Raw genomic sequence first — 19,403 nt, forward strand, 5'->3', positions numbered from 1 at the left:
CTGGCATATACTGAAGATCAGATGAGACATCCAGCCTCATGGACTGAGCAACTACTAGATTCTTGGACCTTCTGTTGATAGACAGCTATTGTTGGGGTATGGAGACCACAGCCTGTAAGTCATTCAATAAATATCATATATTCTATTCTGTTCCTCTAAAGAACTCTGACTAATGTAGATTTTGGTACCAGAAGTAGTTCTAGAGCAACAGAAATATAAGGATGAAATTTTTAAGTATCTGGAATAGGCTTTCCCAATTTGCCAACACCTATAGTTACCAAAGCCTCTTCAGTTACTGAAGCCTCTCCTGGGAGCTTATAATTTATACACTTATAAAGACAAATGCATTTGATTATCCTGATTCACCAACTAAGAAAGGCAAGAGATTTGGTGTCTTGGTATATAAAACTTTTGACATCTGTGGAAGAATAAGGAAAAGAATCCTTCTGGTTGGTTGCTCTTAGCATCTTTGACAAAGGAAAAGAATGACCTTCATGACAGAATTAGCCAACTCCTAGATCTGAGAATATGGTGAAGGGCAATGAACTCAGTGATGAAACTAACTGGCCCCAGATGGGCATAAAGAGTCTACAAGTTTTTAAGTTCTACTTTCCTCTCCGGCAGCCCAGAGCTTGAGTTGTAGGAAGTCAAGCTGAGGCCCTCATTACAAGATGGCTAAAGTGCAACAAAAATCAAGCCCCAGCCTCAGAGGGTGTCAGTGATCCAAGGCAGGCATTAACTGGTAAAGAATGGGATCCTGTAACTTGGGGTGGGGAAACCCACTGGAGTTGACAGCTCTGAACCCTCAGAAGGGTTTGTCTCACCTGAGAAAGTAGTCTCTCTACCCTCAGCAAATGTACCTCTACCCCTGAAACACTGTCCTTTCCACCTTCGACTGAGGGAATTAATCTGCTAAACCAGAAGTGACCTTCTCTGAAAAAGATGCCAGGACAGGCAAACTGGGTCCCTCAGGGTCCACCAATAGTTGCCTCTAGACCAGATTTAAGGCAAAGCAGACTCCTAGAGGAGAGGCAGAAAGTGCAGTCTGTGAGGAGGTGTGCTACACCACTAAAGATCACAAAAACTTTGCTAAATCACTCGAGCAGAAGTCTGGGGAATATGTGTGGGAATGGATTGTAAGGGTGTGGGATAACGGAAGGGGTATAAAACTGGATCAGGTTAGGTTTATTGGTATGGGGCCTCTGAGTGGATATTCAAGGTTTAATATGGATGCTTGGACCCAAAAAAAAGCGTCTCCAGTTTGTTTTAATGGTTTGCTGAAGTATTTGTCAAAAGATGACCTACTGAGAAGGAGTTGGAGATGCCTGCTAACCCTTGGCTTGGTGTTGATGAAAGGATTTTAAGGCTCAGGGAAATTGCAATGTTAGAATGGGTACACTGTATAAATCTAATCTTCCACAATGGAAAGGCCCAGAAGACATGCCCTCCACTAATCCTGTAAGATATAAAATGGTGAGGGGGCACCAGAACATTTGAAGAGCTTCACTGTTGTTCTTTTCCTTGTGCCAGACCTTAGGGTTGGAGACTCTGCCATTCAGTTAGATGAAGTAGATGGAATGGGGGCTAATTGGGCCCCCAAAGTAGCAACTGCCAGGTGGCAGCATTGAATCACCAAAGGCAAGGTAACAGGCAGTATTGATAAAGCAGTGTCCAAAATGGCCTGACCCATAATGGGCAGCATAGGCCAAGTGATTTTTATGGTGTCATAACTCATATAGATCTTTGGTACTGGCTGGTCAATCATGGTGTTTCTAGGCATGAAGTAGATTAAAAAAAAAGACTATTAGATTTTTGTTTGATCTAAGAAGAAAAACATTGCAAATAAGTGAAACAAAGGCTACACTGGAATGTGACAAAAGGGAATCTCAGCCCCAGAACCCCTTGAATGAAAGAATTTTCAGGTTCCCTTGAGGAAGGACCTTGATAAAATATCTAAGAGTTTTATTGTAAGCCTTTCTTCAGTCCTTCCCAGTGGAACCTATGGCCTTTTACAAGAGTAATTGTACACCAGGGGAAAGGAAACAACCAGCCAGCTTTCCAGGGTCCACTGAGTACTGGTTCCAAACTGATGCTGATTCTGGGGAATCTCATGAAACACTGTGGCCCTTAAAATAGAAGCTTATGGACGTTAAGTAATTAATAGAGTTCTGGCTTTAGTCTGATTCACAGTAGGTCCAGTGGGTCCCCAAACTCATCCTGTGGTTATTCCCCAGTCCCAGAATTTATACTTGGGACAGATATACTTAGAAGTTGGCAGAATTCTCACATTAGTTCCCTAACTTGTAGAGTGAGGGCTACTATCATTGGAAAGGCTAAATGGAAGCCTTTAGAGTTGCCACTGCCAGAGAAGATAGTGAATCAGAAACAGTACACAGGCTCACATGTGTGCATGTGAGCACACGCACTCGTGTGCGCGCAAACACACACATGAACAGCATAACAACAACAAATCCCCAAATATCTCAGCTTAGAATTTCTATATCCAGAAAAATTATGTTTTATAAAGATTTTAATTTTAATTATGTGTATAGATGTCTGCCAGTGTGCTGGTTTGTACATGTAAATACAGTGCCAGTGGAAACTAAGAGAGGGTACTGGATCCCTGGAGCTGGAGTTACAGGTGGTTGTGAGCCACTAGATATGGGTGCTGGAACCAAACTTGGATCCCCTGTGTGAGCAATATGTGCTCTTAACTGCTGAACCATCTCTCCAGTGCACTAAAATAATCTTTCAAAGATAAAGGCAAAGCTGGGAGTGGAAGTGCACACCTGCAGCCCCAGTACTTGGGAGAGAAAGGCCGACCAGGCTCTATGGTGAGACTTGGTCTCAGAAACAATGAAAGATGAGAACAACCATTCTCCAGACAGACTCCTGTAGCAGAAGACACGGACTATAAGAAGTGCTAAGGGAAGTGTTTCTTTTTCTTTTTTTAGGTTTTTTCGAGACAGGGTTTCTCTGTGTAGCCTTGGCTGTCCTGGAACTCACTCTGTAGACCAGGCTGGCCTCGAACTCAGAAATCCACCTGCCTCTGCCTCCCAAGTGCTGGGATTAAAGGCGTATGCCACCACTGCCTGGCAAGGGAAGTGTTTCAAACCAGAGAAAATTATACTAAATGGAAATCTGAATCTACAAAAAGGAATGAAGAACAGCAGAAACAGTAAATGTATAGTTGAATAAAATGTACATTGTTTTCTTTTCAAAATTTCTCTAAAATAACTCATATTTAAAAGTTGACATTATGTACAATGAGATTTCCATCATGTAGGATAAAGAGAATGACTATAGTAATTCGAACAGTAAGGCAGATACAGGGCACAAATGCAGTATTTTGATACAGTTGAAAAGTGGAATAACATCTGAAGACAGACAGTCCCAGGTACACAGAACAAACTTCAGGGTGGTCTCTAAAGTGCGGCCTATGCTGACACCAGAGCAGCAGTTACAGTTCGAGCCAACAGCAGACATGAAGCAAATCTTTAATACATAAGAAAAATCAATCCAAAAGAAAGCAAGAGGGAAAAAAAGATCTAAGAACAAATGAGACAAATGAAAAATTTGTAAGGAGGAGGGAGACTTCAACTCAGTCAACCACAGAATGCCTGGATAAGCCCTGGAAGAAAGAGGCTGTCAAACTGGATTTAAAAAGAAGACCCTGACTATTTAGTATCTGTAAGAAATCAACTCATGTGTATATTATGCTTTTATTATTACTTTTTATCTTGAGACAGAGTCTCATGATGCAGCCCAGACTGGCCTCGAACTTACTACCTATCAGGCTGATCTTGCTGCCTCAGTGCTGAGATTACAGACATGTACCACTACACTCTGCATAAGAAATGCACTTTCATTGTAACGATATGAGCTGGTGAGTGGATAACGTGGATAAAAGCATGTGCCTCCAACTCTGATAATCTTCGTTCCATCTCTAGAGCCTCAGGTGATACAGTAAGAGAACTGACTCCCGAAAGCTGTCCCCTGACCTCCGCATGGATGTGTGTGTTCATGAGCACACACAAATGAATTAAAAACATTTAAAAATCATATGCAGGAGCAAGAACTCAGACATCTGCACAGGCTTTTGAGCATGCAAGGATTAAACCATTTCTTCCATTCTTAGAAGATACAATTATGTTTAGGACCTGTTTTCCTTTTCCTGGTTTTGACGTCGACAATCACAGCTCTATTCTTCTCAGTGAAGTGCTTCAAGATGATCACATTATGGGGTTCATTGGCATTATCCATGTAAACACAGCGGGTTCCCACGCAGAGGACCTGGAACATTGATGCAGGAAGAGGCACTTAATTAGGCACAAGCCCAGTCCCTTTTGCTTGCTCCTCTAAAAGCACACAGGGATGGGGGCTTCTTATCCCTAAGTCCAAAGGATTTGGTACAGACCTGGCATAACATTAGTTTAGGTGCTTGCCATAGCTTTACAGCCCCTCATTCCACTCAGCTGAGGCAAACAAAATGAGTAAGATCAATATGAGCGCCAGAATGAAAGAAAACAGTCTCTGCAGTTCTTTGTGACTAAGTACACCATAGTTACCTACTATTTAGACGTAGTAAAATAAGTTAAACGTCTGGTGTTGACGGTGCAAGTCTAACAACTGTGCAGTTCTGAAAATACACCAAGACTATAAAAGCGAATCTTGTAACTAAAAAAAAAAAAATTTAAAACCAATTACAGATATATACGTGTGTGTGTGTGTGTGTGTGTGTGTGTGTGTGTGTGTGTGTGTGTCTGTGTCTGTGTCTGTGTGTGCGGGTGCTATAGAGGCTTGGGCAAACAGGCCTTCAGATGCCATACCTGAGGGAAGCCGACAAGCACCAGCAGAGTGAAGATGTTGGTGTGCTTCAGTTGGAATGGCAGCTGCTTGATGCAGTGGTCTGTGAAGGTGGCAATGACATCTCGCCACAATGGGGCATTGTTGAGTGACCGAAGGATCTCTGCCATGGAGCAGGCCCAGTCCAAGCCCACTCGGCTGGAAGGCAAGAGCGTCAATGTTAGGTGGCAGTATACAAGGCTACATCCTCACACACATCACAGCTTACTATCCCAGACAGAGTCAGACTCATGCAAAGGGCTATCTGTTACTTAGCTTAAAAAACTACCAGAATGATGCTTTTCACATAAAGATAAGTCAAAAAACAACCACCACCAAATCATGATCTGTTATGTACATACTTAGTCTACAAACTCAATTTACAACTATATTCTCAAATATCTCTCTAAAACAGTGATTCTTAACCTGTGGGTTGTTCAACCCCCAAAGCCTAAAACCATCAGAAAATTAGATATTTACTTTATGTTTCATAACAGTAGCAAAATTACAGTTATGAAGACACAACAAAAATAATCTTATGGTTAGGGTCAGCACATCATGAGGAACTGTATGAAAGGGTCACAGCATTGGGAAAGTTGAGAGCCCCTGCACTAGAATGTCACCCTCACATGTACATACACAGACACACTCACAGCTGAGAGATGTAGACAGTACACATCAGGGTCATCTTTCCTTCTTCACTTAATTTCAAGTTTCGTATGATGATTACGTTCATTTTATGATGAAAACAGACTTTTCAACCCCAATGCCTATACTGACTTTTCTCTGGAAAAATCTACCAGAATAGATCTCATCAGAGCTGACTGGAAGGTACCACTGAGCCTCTCAGCTATTTAAGTATGGATTAACTAGTTTAATCTTACAGATGAGCCTCAGACAACAGCACTGCAGCATACCAAAACTCATCAACAGCTAGACCTTTGTTCTCAGTGAATAGCACAGAGGGTAGAGTGGATGCTGGTTGTATAAAAATCAAGGCTAACCTGTCCAGACAGACAGCTCCAAGGCTGAAGAGCAGATGTGTGGTCTTCCAGCCATCAGGCACAACAGCATTGTCTGCTGTAGCAAACAGGTTGTGCTTGGCTGAAAGGACCTTCATGACTGCAGCATCTACTTCTGGTGGCTGAAGACGGATAATTAACTGGCCCAGAAGACCCAGGGTGAGGTGGTAGGTTTCATTCAGGTGGCCTGCATTGGAGATGACCACCTGAAACATGAGTGGAAGGACGTGCTCCAAGTCTATCAGGGGGACTGTGGGACCCTGTCAACAGAGAATGGAAATGTCTTTTAGTATAAAATCCAAACAGCCATACCAGCTACATATGCCATCTATTCATGTATCATTTACAACTGGCCTGATTTCACTTTCAAAAATGGCACATGTACAATCAACTGTTAATACAATAAACATGCTCAGATATCATCTTATCCTACTCTTTAAAAAATTTAATCTTTTAAAATGTGTACATTTATGTGTTTATGTATATGTAAGTGTGGTACCCTGGAGCCCAGCCAAGGGCATTGGATCCCCTGGAGCTGGAGTTACAGGTTGTGTTGAACCTCTGGACATGAGTTCTAGGAACCAAATTCTAGTCCTCTGAAAGAGCGGCAAATACTCTTAACTGCTAATCCATGTCTCCAGACCCCTTCTTATCCTACTTCTAATATTCCTTTCCTCTAAAGTGTAAACAAAATATTTATTTTTCTTCCTTTTCTGAAAGAACTAAAAAGTACATAAAAGTCGGACTTTCCATCACAGTCCCACTCTGACCCACCAATGCCAAGGAAGTAACAACTACTCACAGTTAGATGTACAATTTGTCAACCTTTCTCCACACACATTTATAGGTAACACATATAAAGTAAATTATTTTTCCTTCCTTCTTTCCTTCCTTCCTTCCCTCCATTTTTATCATGTATGTGTGTACATGTACCATGGCACATTCAGAGGCCAAGGAAAACCTCCAGTGTTGGTCTTTTTCTTTATCTTATTTGAGGGAGGGTCTCTTTGTTGTTTGTTTCTATGTATCTCAGGCTAGCTCACCTATGGGTTTCTGGGGGATTTTTCTGTCTCCTTCCCCCACCTCTCCCCTAGGAGAGACATGTTATTGTATCCAGCTTTACACGAGTTCTGAGGAGTCAAGCTCAGGTCCTCATGCTTGCATGGTAAGCACTTTACCCACCAAGTCATCTCAGTCCAATTTTTCTTTCTTTAAACACTATCTGCGCCGGGCAGTGGTGGCGCACGCCTTTAATCCCAGCACTTGGGAGGCAGAGGCAGGTGGATTTCTGAGTTCGAGGCCAGCCTGGTCTACAGAGTGAGCTCCAGGACGGCCAGAACTACATAGAGAAACCCTGTCTCGAAAAACCAAAAAAAAAAAAAAAAAAAAAAGTAAACACTATCTGCATTTTACTTGGCTTCCAATGCTTTGTTATTACAAATGCCATTTAGAAAACAACTGACAATTACATTTCTGACACATCATTTATCATTTTCCATAGGGGGAAAATACAAAAAAATCAGAGAAGCCCTGTAATAACTGTGAGTCATATGGTGAGTGTGATTCGAGAGGGCAGTGCATCCATATGAGGAAAATAAAGCAACTGAAGTACCACAAGCTCTTAGAATGAGCCCTTCAAGAGTGGGGTGACAGAGCTGCCGGAGTCCATGAAGAACAATGAAGGTGTGCAGAGAGGGGCTGCTGCAGGGTGAGCTGCAAGTTTCCCTGTAACGGGAGTACCAAGGAATTGGCAAAAAGACAGACTGGTGAGGAGTTGTTCAGGTTGGGGTGCCTTAGTGTGGAGTCCAAAGAGGAAGAGGAGAAGATTCGTCAGAGAACGGTGGCTATGACGGGAGATTGATCAAATAAGTAATTATCCCAAGGGTCCTGGGATCCAGGACTTCATGTTAAAGATCCGAGGTGCAAATAGGAACAGGAGAAAGCTGACTGTGCCGTGTGCTGTCAGGCGTGGACTGCAGGGACTCATTCTCTGATTCCCTCTGCTGAGAGGGTCCATCCTGACTCTCTTGCCTGGTCTGTGACTGACTCATACATCAGCCTCACTCCCGAAACACAAGTGAGTTCTCGCAGTCTAAGCATTATTTGGCGACAAACTGATTTTAAAATTGTCCCTGGACCCAGAGATCTGAGGATCCAGCCTTAGGTTGCAGTGATACCTCCCTTCCCCAGAGCTTCACAAACTTGGAGAAATTTGTTTCCACAGTTTGCTAGCTCTGTCTTGATTTTTTTTTAATTTATTTTACATATGTGAGTACATTGTAGCTATCCTCAGACACACCAGAAGAGATGGTATCTGATCCCATTACAGATGATTGTGAGCCACTATGTGGTTGCTGGGAATTGAACTCAGGACCTCTGGAAGAACAGTGCTCTTAACTGCTGAGCCAACTCTCTAGCCCCTCTGTCTGATTCTTAACCATGAGAGGAAAAAAAAAAGTATTGATAAAGAAGTCAACTATCCCTACATTAATATATACTTAATACCATTCCAATGAAAATAATTCTAAATCTTAATTAAAGGGACAGTTTGATAGAAGCTTGATTAAAAAAAAAGATACCAAAATTCATACAAAATATGCACATAGGAAGAGTTCAGAATCTTATAAAGAATAATACTGAGAACTTAGCTAAGCTGTTTAGAGTCTTTGAAGGAATCAGTATTATGAAAGGTACCCAGATGACTCAGTGGTTAAGAGCACTTACTGCTCCTACAGAGAAAAACATGAGGTTCAGTTTCCAGGATCCACATCAGGGAGCTCACAGCTGCCTCTAACTCCAGTTCCAAAGAATCCAGTGTCCTCTGGCCCACGGCATCTAAAGCACGTAGTGCTTATAACCTCACGTAGGCACACACAGGCACACACAAATGCACACAAATAAATAAAGTAGATCTTAAAAAGACATGAAGTTATTACAACAAACACTAAAGTGAGGTCAGTAAACTAAAGAGACCAAACAAGCATGTCCTCTGAACTAGAGCTTTCTTAAATGGATTATGAATTTTGTAAAAAAGCTGCAAGTCATATCCTAGGAATAAATGGGAAAATGTGTACCTAGGCTCTGCTCTGCATGAGATAAAATTACTCTACTCGTGTTAAATTTTTATCAGCTTAATTAAACCTTTTAAAAAATAAAGTCTGACTCTGTAGTCTAGTATGGCCTTGTACTCATGACGTCCACCGACAACGTACTGGGACTACAGGTATAAGCCACCGGGCCTGAAATGTTTTAACATGGTAGCAACATGGTACTCAGAAGACTGCACTTTTAGAACTAAGGATAAAGTGTCTATAAGCTTTCAATTTATTTTTTCAACTTCAGGAAGAATGTAATATATGTATATAAAAGAGATAAGCCATGAAAAGCTAATATAGTTAGGTGAAGATCTTCATTTATTGCACTTTCAAATTTTCAATGAGGTTAAAAACTTTCAAAATAAAAAAAAAAACAGAAAAAGGTAATTATATGAATTAAAAACAGTCAATCATACTTAAGAAAAATGTTAGTTCACAGAAGAAAGTAACGTTGATTAATACTCATCCGCATCCCCCTGAGGACACAGGTGTTAATAATAGTTTTGCTTACACCTTAACACTATTTTTCTGTGTATACCAACCGCCCACTCTTTCACAAAGAAAACACTGCCTGCCTCTTACCGATGTGATGGGAGGTAACATGGCTGCCAGCAATCCCAAAATCCTCTTCTGGGAACACTCTGCAAACACTTGCTCAGGGTTTGGAGTAATCGCCTTCTCTTCTACTGGTACCTGAGATGACACTTCTGGATGTTCAGCATCTGTGTGGGAAAATAGCACTTTCAGATTTTGCTGGGTTCTACACATGTAAAAGTCAACTAAACCATGATGCTGTCTCTGTGCACCTATAGAAGGAGGCTGGAAATGTAATATTCTACTGCTAAAGCCAGGCTTGGTAATGCATACTTGGAATCTTAGCACTTGACAGGATGGATAAGCAAGAGTTTGAGGCCAGTCTGGCTTGCACAGCAGCACTTTGTTTCAAAGGGAAGAACAAAGGGGCTGGAGAATTGGCTTAGTGATTAAGAATACCAGCTGTTCTTCCAGAGAATCTGGATTTGATCCCAGCATCCATATGGTGGCTTACAACCATCTGTAACTCCAGTTTCAGGAGACTTGACTTCCTCTCTGGCCTCTGCCTATACTAGGCACACACTTGGTGCACAGATATACATGTAGGCAAAACAGTCATACCCATAAAGGAAAAATAATCTTTTAAAAAACAATAAAAACTGGGACTGAAGAAATGGATCAGCAGTTAAGAGCACTGACTGCTGTTTCAGAGCTCCTGAGTTCAATTCTGCAAGCACATGGAGACTCACAACCATCTGTAATGGGATCCAATGCCCTCTTCTGGTGTGTCTGAAGATAGCTACAGTGTACTCACATATATAAAATAAATAAATCTTAAAAAAAAAAAACAAACAGAACCACAACAAACTCTGTTGCTGAACACTTTACACAGTTGCCTTCTCAAGGAGGCCCTTCCTGCTCCCTAATTAAACAGGCAGCCACCCTCTGTTACTTCCCAATCTCTGAACCTGCTCTTCAACTATGTGCTACCTAGCATTTGATTATCCTTTAACATTCTGTGTTTGCTGTTATCATTTGCCCTTCTGATTTTTGCTTCTTTTGTGATATACTTCAAGTATTTAACAATGTCCCAGAACATGGGGTGCTTGACAGATACTTGTGGCCTACGAACCAGAATGCTGGTCTTCAGGGGAATCTGACTCTGGTAAACTTTGAGGACCTGGAATGATGTGGAGTGTCTACTGCTTCTGAGAGCTGGCCTTGAAGATGCTGCAGAATATACTCACTTTCAGTTCTATTACAGAGCAACTAATGGGATAGACTCTGACTCCCTAGGGTCCTTGAAGCACCTTCTCTCACCCAGCACCGCTGCCCTGACCTCTAAAACTGCAGCTCTGACCCCACCACTGCCATCACCTAGCAGACTGAGGCCTGAATGTCACAGGCATGTGGCAGAGTGCCACAGGAGCTCTTCTGTATCATCTTCCAGTGCTCTGCTCTGCCCCTGCACACCTGGTATGTGGATCTAACCTCTTGTTAGTTCTGGACCCAACAAAGAGGCCTATGCTGTCTAAATGTCAGTCCCTACTGCATATCCTGGCACATTCAAGGTCCCTTACATCTCTCCCTTTCCATGGCTTTTTACAAATACCATCTGCTCTGGATCCTAATCAGGGCTAACATTTGTCACCCTTCTTCTGGTGCTCAACAAACAGAAGGTACTTAGTTGGTAAACATGTGGACTAGATAAGCTAAAGTGAAGGGTAGCTGATGCAAGTTACCAGCCACAGCTGCACAGATGGAGAAACCTTAGTTGCTGGACAATTTCAACTGTAAGCAACAGTGCAGGTATGATAATGTGTGCATTTGCAGAGGAAGGAGGGAGAGGTAATAACCAATCCTGACCTGGAAGTCCTGGAGGCACATGAGCACTGGCAGGTGCATCTGAAACTTGGGTCTGGCATGAAGGGTCCTTCATTATGGAGAGGTCTTCACCTGCCTTTTTCTTTTGCTTGCAATCCAAGGGCCTGACTTCCTTATCTGCAGTTCTCTTTCCCTAGAAACAAAGTGGTAAATGTAAAAGAATACAACAACAATGCTCTCCATATACATTTTTATCATTAGCTAGTCTCTTGCCCACTAAGACTCTTCTGAATTACTGATCTCTTAGAGTAAACCACTCTTCTAAAAGAATGCTTCTCATATCACATCTCTTGACGTGCTGTCAGAGCTGCTGGGTCATACAAGCATGGCTCATACCAAATCTCATTCTGGGAAAATGATGAAGCTGTTGCCCTCCTTTAGTCAACACAATGATCATCTTCATATACTTTCTTTTGGTAGAAAAAATAGACACAGGCTGGGCGATACCTCACAGTAAAGTGCTAACTATGTAAGCATGAGGACCTAAGTTTGGATATGCAGCAACCATGTAGCAAGTCAGCAGTGGTGGGGAGTGCCTGTAATCCTAGTGTGGCAGGAGGTAGGGACAGGAGGATCCCTGGGGCTTACTGGCCAGCTAGTGCTACTGAACTGCTATCTCAGGTTCAGAGACACTGCCTCGAAACACAAGGTGGAGAGTGACAGAGGAAGACACCTGATGTTTGTTGACTTCTGGCTTCCACACACATGCACATGCAAATGTACACATGCATGCAGCATACACACACACAGAAAAGCAAACCCATCTTTACTTACTGTAAGAAAAGTATTATATCTGGTATTATCTTTAATGCTTTTATAAAGATAAGGCTACATAAAGTCTGAACATAATATAGTATTTCTATTGCCACATGTGCAGTTATTTTATCAATGTAAAAATGAACATTCTAAGGGTATAGAACAGAACTGTGACCTCAGTGGGTAAGAGATCTTGGTATACAAACATGAGGAAAGGTCAGATCCCAGCACTCATATAAAAGGCTGAACATGGTCACAGACGTGTTATGTTTGCAATGGTTGTCAGGGAGGGAGGCAAGAGGATTGCTGGGGCTTGTTATATTAGTTCAGGTTCTGTGAGAAACCCTGTCTCAAGGAATATGGAAGAGAATAATAGAGCAGGATACCCACTGTCCACTTCTGACATGGAACTTACTGTGTGTTATGTTCTAAGCACTTTAAATGTTTCCTCCACGTGCAGCAGTACATAACTCCTACAATCACCCTGTATTATAGGCACTGATATTATCACCCTCTTTCACAGAATGCACCTGCACACATGTACATACATACACATGCATGCACGCACACACTCGCGCGCGCATGCGCGCGCACACACACACACACAGAGACAGAGACACACAGAGAAAGAGAGAGAGAGAGAGAGAGAGAGAGAGAGAGAGAGAGAGAGAGAGAACACACAAAGCCAAGTAGAGGGAGTTGCTAACTGGCCAAACATGGGGGCAAACTGAGCATCAAAATAAATAAAAGTAAAAGATTTGGATTTTAGTGGATTAAAAGAATGTAGTCCATTTTGGTGCTAATGAATGAACACAGTGATAGAGGGAACCACAATGCTGTAGGCAGCCTGCTACATGATGCTGAGGGCTCAGGAATACAGATATTCCCAGGCACAGAGGTGAGGACTGTTGCCCCTCCTCAGTGGATGGATAGACTGCTTTCCACCTTGCACAAGGTAGTCTGTGGTAGGTTAACAAGTTGAGTGCCAAAGGTGGTGGTAGGTCACAGATGAGAGACAAGCAGCTTGGACTCTCCTGACCTGGTAACCCTGATGAGGCTTCAATAGAAATACCAGTGGGTCCTGCAGCAAAGGTGGGGTTATTTACAGCATGGGCTCAAGCTCTGAAGGCAAGCTTCTACAAAAATAATCTTTTGTTTATTTAGTTACTTAATCTTAATTTAAATTCACAGAAGGATCTTTACACATGTGTCACCAACACATATCATGCTTGGACTTATAAAGATTTTTCTGTCTATACATCTACCTGTCATCTATGGTGTCTATCTGTTAAAACAGTTAACTTCTGATGTCATCTACCTGTTGACTGAGTATAAACCAATGCTGCATAATCTATGCTGGTGTGCACGCTTGTGTGACTGGCTCCATGAGAGCAAGCCGTGACCACGTGGGAGACACATTACTTACACTGCAGAGTACAGAGAGGCCTGCGTCTGCCGGCTCCTCGGCAAGTTGGGCTGTTTTCTTCTCTAGCTGTTCCTCTGATGCTTGGATGGGCACTGTGCCTGGCAAGGCTTGATTCTCTGAGGTAGAGTCACCATCTGGCAATACACCAAGAAGAGCTAGAGCTTTAAGACCTGGAATAGGAAAAAACAAAAAAACGGTTAAATATTCCCAACAAGGGCTATCTCTGGCAAGTGCCACAAAGCAGTTGACCACTGTACAGAAACAGATGGCTGAGAGGTTACACAAACCACAGAGCAGCACACTTGGAACTCTACATTCATTCCACTCTTGATCTCAAGTGAGGACAGACAGCAAGGGGAAACTGCACTTGAAGTCAACGGAACACTGAAGATATAACAGGCAACAAGATTGTCTTCAAAGTTATAAACATATTTTTCTGATAGTATCAAGCAATTAAAAAAATTTTTTTTGAGACAGGTCTCACTATGTACCATTGGCTTGCCTGAAACCTATTGTAGATCAGAGTGGGCTTGAACTTAAGAGTGCTGTGTGAGTTTTAGACTTAAAGACATGCACTATGCCTGGCTGGAAACTAGATTTTTAAATCCCCACTGGCAGATAGAAACATCACCAACTTTTTCCCTAATATAAGTCTGATCCCCTGATGCCAAATAGGATGGGGAGTCTACCATCTGAGAGAAACTTAAAGTTTAACATTACATTACTTTCTTACTAATACCCTTCAGGGAAGTCAGAACTACCTCCTTATTTTGTTATTTTGGGAAAGGGCCCCACCTAGCATCCTGTGATTCAGAACTGGAATTCAGGTGTGCATGATCAAACCCAGAAACACCGTTTTATTTGTAAGCAGCTCTTGTCTAGAATACAAGTACACATGGATTTGTACTTCAGGTTTAAAGAAAAAAAAAAAAGCATAGATTCCTGAGCAAAGTGAGAAATTCAAACACTATGGATTCATGGACTTACAGAGTTCTCTAGAGTTTTGATTAGTAATACTGAATTACATCACCAGGAAAGCACTTTGACTGTTACTTTATGCCAACAGCTCTCTAAAAAGAAATGAGAACTTAAGTTCCAGGCTAGGCTGAATCCCTCCAGTGAATGACCTCTGAGTCAAGCATGTTCTTTTAAGGCTGCCTGGGCTTTGCCTCCAACAGTAGGCAGAGGCTGGGACAGGGGTCCTACATAAGGAACAGTCACCTTTGCCTTGGTGGGCCTTCATCAGACAGTCCCCAACCAGCTGCATGCACTGGCTCCGCAGGGTGGCAGCATTAGTGTGGGCCTGGGGGTCCAGCTGCTCCCCATCTACGTGCTCTGTACTGGTCAGGTGGGCACTATAGAGAGCCAGGGCAGCAAAGAGCAGCCAGGAGTAGTTGTGGATATAGGGCTGGATGAGCCTCTGCCGGTCACTGATCCGGATGGTCACCATTGGGTGGGCGGTGATGCTGTGAGTTGGCAAATGGCTGCAAAGACATGACAGAACAGTATCAACTCTTGGCCCAGAGAAATGAGCAAGCACCAATACTCGGTATATCACACTAGCACATCATAACATAAAGCCTGCACATGAAAACCACACCAAGGAAGAGAGGTCTGAAACAGTGCTAACTGCACTTTGGTAATGCAAGGTAATGCCCATAATTTTAAAAGATGAATTACAAGGTATAGAAAAGAAGTGACTCAAGTTTGAAATGTACTTTAAATACTTTAAGGTAAAAGAAAGAAATGAAGTAAGCACACATGACACTATCTCCCTCGCTGGTGAATCCAAGGACATGGGGTGCACCGTACCACTCTCTCTTCTGAATATGTTACAATTTTTACAGTAGAAACCCTCCTTTAGTAAGGAAGGGGTCACAAGATGGCTTGGCAAGTAAAGGCACTTACCACACACCTGGTGATCTGAGTTTAATCTCCAGAACCCACAGAAAGGAGAAAAGAGAGAAAGAAATCACTCCACAAACCTGTCTTCTGACCTCTACATGTGCACACACATGCACATGCACACACCTTTCCCCTTCCCAATAAAAGGTTTTAAAAGTTAGGAAGGCTAGGAGTATAGCCCAGGTGTAGAGTGCTTTCCCAGCATTTACAGTGTCTTGGGTTCAATCCCTAGCAACACAGAAAAAGCAAGACAACTCCCTTTTAAGTGAGACATACACCTCAAAGGTCATGGTAGCGGCAGAAATCTGACATACCCATAGGAGTATTTCTTTGCTGCGTAGCATCCATAGCAAAGGTCAAAGTCATCACACACATTGCAGTTCATTCTCCGGCCTATGATCAAACCCTGGCAGTGGTCACAGGTAAACTCCATGTTGACCATTTCATGATCATCTCCGTGGCCCTCAGGCTTAACTCCACCTGGAGAAAGACCAGTAGTGTGAGATGGATGGGGCAGAGGACCTTCTCCAAGTGCTAGAAAACTGATCCTAGCACCACAGTCAAATCTCATTTACTACTCCAGAGGGCAGGGGCTCCTTGGAAGACCAGAATGCTCTGGTAGGTATGAGTATATCAATGATATTCTTCTCTGTATACACCTCTTTGGCAATGGTCCAGCGGACTGATCCCAATTCTACAGGGTCACAGTCATGTCAAATACATGCCAAATTCCTACCATGACTGCTACTTGGGAGAAACAGGCCCATGCCACTTTGTGAGCTGTCTTTTACACTCCACCTCTGACAGAGGCTACACACCTACTGGAGTAGTCCTAAGGAGTTCTGAGGAGTGATCACCTTTCTGTTCTTACTTTCTCATTGCAGAATACAGGGGAAAACAAACTTCAGAACCCCAGAACCAGAGAGTAAGAGAATGAGACACCCTAAGACCCTGCTCAGTACTCTTCACAGGTGGCCACTTCTGTTCTCAGTACTGTAAACCTGATGTAGGTCCAAATACCCTTGTGACTAGAGTCTCTTAAAAGAAAATGACATAGTCTTCCCTGAGCACAGCTTTGATCATACTAACATCCTAGTTATGCACCTTTCCTGCTGTCTTTAGACTTTTCAACTTCCTTAGCTTAGCATCTCAGGGTCCCACATCTGTCCTAGTCAATCACTTAATTAGACAGACATGCAAATGTATTTATCTAAACTCACTGAAAGCACTTATTCCTTTGTCCCCAAGCTTGCTCTGTTCCAGTGGTAATGCTATCTTCAGAATTTTGTTAAGTCACCCAGTTTGAACTTCCTTCAAAGAACAATTCTTTTTTTTGTTTGTTTGTTTTGTTTTTTCGAGACAGGGTTTCTTTGTGTAGCCCTGGCTGTCCTGGAACTCACTCTGTAGACCAGGCTGGCCTCAAACTCAGAAATCCACCTGCCTCTGCCTCCCAAGTGCTGGGATCAAAGGCGTGCGCCACCACCGCCCAGCTCAAAGAACAATTCTTATCCTATCTCTTGCACAAGGCTTCCTTGTAGGTTGCAGCTATGTTTCCAAAATTTCCTGGAAATACTCTACATTGCTCACTTATAACAGCATACACATTCATTATGTGGACATGTTTGGTCTCTCTGTTAGACTGTGCTTCCAGGACAGGAACCGTGCCTCTTACTGCTGGACTTTAAATACACAAAGCCCTCCAGGGCTCACTAGTGCAGATGAGCTCTGTTCTAGCACCCATGAGTCAAGTATATTAAAAATATTTAAAATTTATTTTGTTTGTATGTTTATTTTGCCACTTGGAAACACTGCATGATTCAGAAGCAAAATTTCTTAGAAACTTATCTAAGCATGGATTAGCTGGTCCTGAGAATTTATCAAGTGTCTCCTGAGCAGGACAGGAGATGAAGTGTGTCAGATAGAAGCAGTGGAAGTCATCATTGAGTTGAGGGAGATGACTCAAGTTTGCCAATGAACCAGAGACTCTACATAGCACAGTGAGTCTTAAAGACGGCAAAATCATAGAAAGCACAAATAACTTCCTCGTGGGCATGCGATCCCCTGAGGCTTACCCAGGAAGCAAGTCTTGCAGAGGTCCATGTCACTGCACTGCAGACACCGGTAGCGATGCCAGGGGGCAATCTCATCACACCCATCACAAGAGATATCCACATTTAACAGGTCACAGTAGCGAGCAATAAACATGTGCATCTGTAAGGTGAAATAAACACAATTAGCCAACAGACTTACTATTGTGGCCACTGTTCATTAATCAATTTATTCATTCAATAGGTACCTAAAATCTCCTGAGTTTTGTACCACTTGCTAGGATTTGAGTCCAAATCCTTCAGCAATTCCTTTTCTCATTAAATTAACACACTGGCATCTAATGATGTACATGAGTCTTATGGGACTCTCTGCTGTGAACTTAATTCTATGGAAGTAAGTCACAATGATGGGTCTCATTGGGATGAAGACCAGACAGATGTCCCAAATGTTCCCAGAGCCCTCTTGGGAGATACCACCTAAGCACACCCCAGCATATACAAACTCTTAGCAAGTCACCCAGATTGCTCTAGCTGAGAGGTCTTACTTTCCTCTGCTTCTCTGGATCCTCTTGGGCTATTTTTTCATACCAGGCCTCAAACATGCCATCCTGACACTCATCCATCCACTCTGAGTTCTGCTTGGCATCAGCGAGCTCATCTTCTTCACTCCACTGGCTGAAAGAAGGATGTGATGAGAGAGAAGAATGCTTCTTACAATACCCAAGGACATGCTAGGTAGCAGATGCTGTGTCTCTAACTTTTGAAGACAGGGCATTTTTGAAATGATGGGAATTACTTTTCAAAGCCTCAGAGTTTATCAGCTATTTGATGGATTTATGCTCAGGAAATAGAAAAGCTGCTTTCTGAAGCAGACTGTACTGAGTAGGGCAAACTTATGATGTGCCAGGTAATGGAGTCAAATATGATGATTTTTAAAAAGTTCAGCCAGTCAGGCTGTGGTGGCATGCATCTTTAATCTCAGCACTCAGGAGGAGCTCAGAGTTCAAGGCAGACTGGTCTACAGAGTGAGTCCCAAGACAACCAGGGCTACTCAGAGAAACCCTGTCTCAAAAACAAAACAAAACAAACAAACAAACAAACAAAAAGTTCAGCCATGAATAGTGGCACATGTTCAGGAGGCAGAGGCAAGTGGATCTCTGAGTTAAGAGACCAATTTAGACTTTACAGTGAGTTGCAATCCAGCAAAGGCTATACAGTAAGACCCTGTTTCAACACCAATAACAACAACAATAACAACAACTACTACTTCTACTACTAAAGTCTGGGTTGAGAATGTAGCCTGATTGGTACAAAGCATGAAGCTTTGGACTTGATCTCCAGCATGTCAGAAACATCACAAAGTCTATAATCCTAGGCAGAAAGATCACAAGTTCGAGACAATTCTTGGCTATATATAGAATGCCTGATGCCAGCCTGCACTAATCACAACTTTGTCTAAAATAAATTAAGTGTAGACATAGTTAGAATACCCTAATGCAATCTGCATGAGGAAAGAGTCAGGAGATCCTGTGACTTCAGCTCTACTAACTAATTACTATACAGCCTTCACACATTATAGTCAATAAATCTGAAGCATCAGTGGCCTCCACATACATGGGCTCCATATTTTCTGATTCAGTCAATATCATAGCAAAGACATCTTTAAAGAATTGTCTCTGAGGCTGACACAGAGGTCAAGAGCACTTGCTGCTCTTCCAGAGGACTGGAGTTGAGTTCCCATGTCAGCAGCTCACAACTGCTTTTTACTACTATTCCAGGGGGATCCAACACCTCTAGTCTCTGAGGACACCTATACTCACATGCACATGTGTGTCCCCCCCCAATTAAAAATAAAATATATCTTTAAGAAAGCTGTCTGTATTGAACA

At 42.5% G+C, this 19,403-nt stretch overlaps 1 protein-coding gene across 1 annotated transcript in view; it reads right to left on the reverse strand.

Moving 5' to 3' along the window:
* Positions 1-19,403, reverse strand: part of Zzef1 (zinc finger ZZ-type and EF-hand domain containing 1) — a 122,209-nt gene that overhangs the window by 20,769 nt on the left and 82,037 nt on the right. The window contains exons 33-42 of the mRNA XM_028787246.1: positions 18,061-18,190; positions 17,540-17,678; positions 15,782-15,947; positions 14,784-15,046; positions 13,563-13,732; positions 11,363-11,513; positions 9,545-9,684; positions 5,850-6,127; positions 4,830-5,004; positions 4,161-4,293 (exon numbers count right to left, since the gene is read on the reverse strand). Of these exons, the coding sequence (XP_028643079.1) occupies positions 4,161-4,293; positions 4,830-5,004; positions 5,850-6,127; positions 9,545-9,684; positions 11,363-11,513; positions 13,563-13,732; positions 14,784-15,046; positions 15,782-15,947; positions 17,540-17,678; positions 18,061-18,190 (1,745 nt within the window). The remainder of the gene's footprint in view (positions 1-4,160; positions 4,294-4,829; positions 5,005-5,849; positions 6,128-9,544; positions 9,685-11,362; positions 11,514-13,562; positions 13,733-14,783; positions 15,047-15,781; positions 15,948-17,539; positions 17,679-18,060; positions 18,191-19,403) is intronic.

Source organism: Grammomys surdaster, unplaced genomic scaffold (assembly GCF_004785775.1).
Source record: "Grammomys surdaster isolate TR1022 unplaced genomic scaffold, NIH_TR_1.0 125621, whole genome shotgun sequence".
Lineage (NCBI taxonomy): Eukaryota > Metazoa > Chordata > Mammalia > Rodentia > Muridae > Grammomys > Grammomys surdaster.